Below are 3,880 nucleotides of genomic sequence, written 5' to 3' on the forward strand. Positions count from 1 at the left end.
CTTCCTACATGCACAGTTTCCATAAATAAACCACATTTTAGGTAAGTGCATCACAAACATAGAATATATCTGCGTTGTGATTCGTAATTAGAGATTGTGATTATGAAGAACCTAGACAAGACATTACCTACATATTACACATTGTAAACATTATGACCATAAAAAGCGACAACTGAAAGTAAGATTATCCTAGAAAGAAAACGAAGAGAACATAAACAAAAGGCAAAAGATTTTTTTAATCGAAACAGAACACACCATCCAGAACACCCATGACCCCCCCTTCGCCAGCCAAGTTCTCTTCCTTCTCTTCCACATCGTCTGGGCGAGCGTTCAAATCAAAGGGACAACGACGTGACTTCACACCCTTCTCCGCGCCATCTTCCTCGCGGTTTAGCTCACCGGTTCGTTGTCGCTTCGCCGGAGGGGTTGAGGAAGCCAACGACCTTGACTCACACGCCTCAGAACTCAACACTACAATGGCATCCTCCAGACTGACCACACCGCCGCCATTGCAGCCCATGATTCTCCCCGTCGTGATCACGTTCTCCATTGCTATTTCCGACTCAGGATCGAGTTTGTCGATATCATCGATGAACATAACACGATGGCGATTTTCTAGGATTGCTTCGAACAATCTTATCCCGACGTAGCCATTGTCTACATCCCACGGCCTGCGCCTCTTGAGAGAGAGGTAGCCGGCGCCGCACGAGAAGTCTTTGCTGGAGTTAAGCACGGTGAACTCGGCGTTGGAGCCAAATACGAGCTTCGCGAGCTCCTGGGCCATTGCCTTCTTGCCGTGGATGTCCTTTCCTTGAAAGAGCAGCCACGTTGTCGATGCAGCTGGCCTCCTCATGCCGGATCGGCACCGCAGCACGGTGGCCGCTATTGCGGGGATGATGTCCTTGTGTCGCGGGACCCGCAGTTCGAGCGCATCGCATAGAATCTTAAGATTTTCTGCGGTGAGCTCGCTGAACTTCTGTTGCCGGCAGGTAGGCTGCTGCATGCATTGTGTGGATTATAATCACACTCCCTCCATTACAAAATATAAGCCTTTTTAAAGATTTTAATATAAACTACATAAGAAGCAAAATGAGTGAATCTACACTCTAAAGTATATATATATATATATATATATATATATATATATATATATGATATTGAAAAAAAACTCTAAAAAGACTTGTATTTAGAAACGAAGGGAGTGTTTTTTTTAATCCTCAGCACCTTCTGGAATTTTGTACTGAATTTCACGTACCTGTAGACCGGTGCCATGGAAATGGGATGTAGACATTGCATCATGCTGGAGGTGGAGCCATGACGTCGCTGTGGCTACCCTAGTGAGGCTAACAAAGGCCGACCACCCTTCTCTTGGTTTTACTTGGCACGCTTGATCACCCCTGGATGAAGAATAACTGACAACAATTAATATTGTTTTTTTTTGCGGGGTAACAATTAATATTGTTAAAGCTTAATTTGTCACTTGCTATTTGTCCGACGGGTGGAAAGTAACCTTTTGTTAGAACTTAGAGATTAGAGTAGGTTGGTAAATACATAAGTATTTCTAAGTTATAACTGAGAGTTGTTAAATCTAAACCCTGAGATTTGTGAAGTACTAAAATGATGAGCAGCTCTCGATGAGATGTTTATGAGTAGTAATTTGAGAAATGGGCTCCCCTCTAGGCTCTCATCTATTAGAGATTCAAGTAAATCTCTCCACATGTGACATCAGCATAGGATCTTTTGCTGTTTATCCCCCCCCCCCCCCCTTTTTTTTTCCTTTTTTTTTTTTTTTTTCCCCCCCCCCCCCTTTTTCTTCTCCTTTCACTTTTATTTTTCCCTACCCTTTTCAACCTTTTATTGTATTTTTTTAGAAAATATGTAAATGTAACTGCACATGGCCGACGAGCATGCAACTGCATTTACGTGCCACTCCAGGGACATGAAGTAGTGCACAGTCGGTGGGCGTGCAAGTGCAGTTGCGTGCCGGTGCGCAGGCGTACAAGTGGATATGTAGTTACGAATAACCGGTGGAGTGCAACTACAGCTGTGCGTCGAAGCGTGGCATGCAACTGTAGTGACACGCGGCATGAAAAGGGGAAGAAATGGAAACCACACAACACTCAATCAAACTGGAAAAAGAAGAAGAAAAAAAAAGTCCACACATGACTCTCAACATAAAATTAGACAGCGCAGGAGTTGAGTGACATTTAGTTAATCTCTATTGAGAAATAATTATTTCTAAATCAACTAAGTATGATGGCTTTTGATGTAGAGGCAAGATTGTAACCTCCTTTTCAAAAAATCATCAACTATAATCATTCTAGTTTATGTGTTCTTCAAAGAAATCGAGGTTCACCCCAGCGTGCATGCATGCATGTGGCTCGTATATACAGCGCAGTACTTTGCCAGTGTATCTCTGCGCGTCTAGAAATATATCTCAGGCACAAGCACAACCCACTCAAAAAGTAAGACAATACTATAATATAGTTCACGCAGTCAATTCCTACCTCTGATAGCTAGGTCTTAATGTGAGCCTTCCATCTGGGACGACGACAGGCCGATGGAGGGCATCCCAAACGGCTCCAGGAGATGTCTGTGTAGCCATAACGTTAACCAGACTCAGAGAAGTTATGCCGTCTCTACGGTGGATGCGGACGCTCTCAGGTTGCTCCGGCGAGGCACCCTTCCCGACGTTGGCCTTCACCCGGGAGCGTGAGAAACCGGCCTCGCGCATGGCGCGGTCGACGCTCGGGTCGTCGAGGATGGACATGGCGAGCTGCTCCAGCTCGACCTTGACGGTGATCATTGGTGGCTGCCGCTGGCCGCCGTCCGTGGTGCCTCGGCGTCCGTGCGCCTGCGCGCGCTTCAACGCGGCCATGAGAGCGTTCGATAGCTCCAGTACCGGAGCACCCGCACCGCGGCGGTGGAACGCGGCGGCAGCGGGTGGCCAGGCCATCGGGAGGCGGCTGAGCGCGACCTCGAGGCAGAGCTGGAGCCCCTCGAGCTGGAGCGGATGAGACGGTGGGTGAGAGGACCGGATGCAGGCAGCTCGGAGGAGGCCGCCGCCGCCGCCCGGCGCGGAGAAGAGCATGACGCTAGCGACGTGGAGCGGGGTGACCTGTTCGTGACCCCGCTGCTTTGCCAGGCATGCCGCCTGCCTCACCGCGCCCGCTGCCTCCGCTCCCAGCGCCTGCTGCACCACCGCGTAACCGCCGCTCCACATATTCACGCGCTCTTGGAAGGTAATGAGTTACCGCCGTCGTCTAGGGCTAGCTGGGCTGGCAGCTCATCTTCAGCTGATGAACGGTTTGGTAGATGTGCGTACGTACGTGTGTGCAGCTGCTGCATATATGGAGGAGCAATTGTGCTGATGTAGTAATTGTATCTAGCTTGCACGGTTGCACCAGCGCAAAGCTCTTTTTACCGGTTATCGAAGTCTCAGTCGACTGATGACATCAGCATACGTATATGACATCAGCACATATATAAACCAGACCTGCATTGTTTATGGAACTGTTTGCATGTTTTTGTTGCTATGGGCTGGCTTTGTATTTCTACTCGGCTTTTATCGCATCTTTTCCCCTGTGATCTTTTTCCTCTTCTTGTACCTGGGTTGTACAACTGCAAATATAATACTTCCTCCGTTCCGAATTACTTGTCTTGGATTTGTCTAGATACGGATGTATCTAGCACTAATCTAGATACATCCGTATCTAGACAAATTTAAGACAAGTAATTCGGAACGGAGGGAGTATGTGTTTTGCTATCCAGCTACAACCTCAACGAGTGAGGTAAATTTTTTGTTCAAATCATAGCATTATTTTTTGCCGGAAAAAATCTTGTATGCAATACGATGCACGCTTGTGTTGTTTTTAATATG

General features: G+C 47.4%; 1 protein-coding gene across 1 annotated transcript; it reads right to left on the reverse strand.

Annotated features, from left to right (window-relative positions):
• Positions 1–235: 235 nt before the first annotated feature.
• On the reverse strand, positions 236–3,289 carry LOC125516667 (protein SMAX1-LIKE 3-like). Its single transcript, XM_048682021.1, has 3 exons — positions 2,508–3,289; positions 1,256–1,397; positions 236–997 (listed from the first exon to the last, which is right to left on the reverse strand). The coding sequence occupies exons 1-3, from the start codon at positions 3,221–3,223 to the stop codon at positions 236–238; spliced, it is 1,620 nt and encodes a 539-aa protein (XP_048537978.1). The 5' UTR covers positions 3,224–3,289.
• Between the last annotated feature and the right edge of the window lie 591 nt (positions 3,290–3,880).

Source organism: Triticum urartu, chromosome 6, assembly GCF_003073215.2.
Source record: "Triticum urartu cultivar G1812 chromosome 6, Tu2.1, whole genome shotgun sequence".
In the NCBI taxonomy this organism is placed as follows: domain Eukaryota; kingdom Viridiplantae; phylum Streptophyta; class Magnoliopsida; order Poales; family Poaceae; genus Triticum; species Triticum urartu.

Coding starts and splice junctions, on each gene's coding strand:
- LOC125516667 (XM_048682021.1), bottom strand. CDS start 3,223: ATGTGGAGCGGCGGTTACGCGGTGGTGCAGCAGGCGCTGGGAGCGGAG. Junction 1,398..2,507: donor TTAAGACCTAGCTATCAGAG/GTAGGAATTGAC, acceptor TTCTTCATCCAG/GGGTGATCAAGCGTGCCAAG. Junction 998..1,255: donor TCCATGGCACCGGTCTACAG/GTACGTGAAATT, acceptor CAATGCATGCAG/CAGCCTACCTGCCGGCAACA.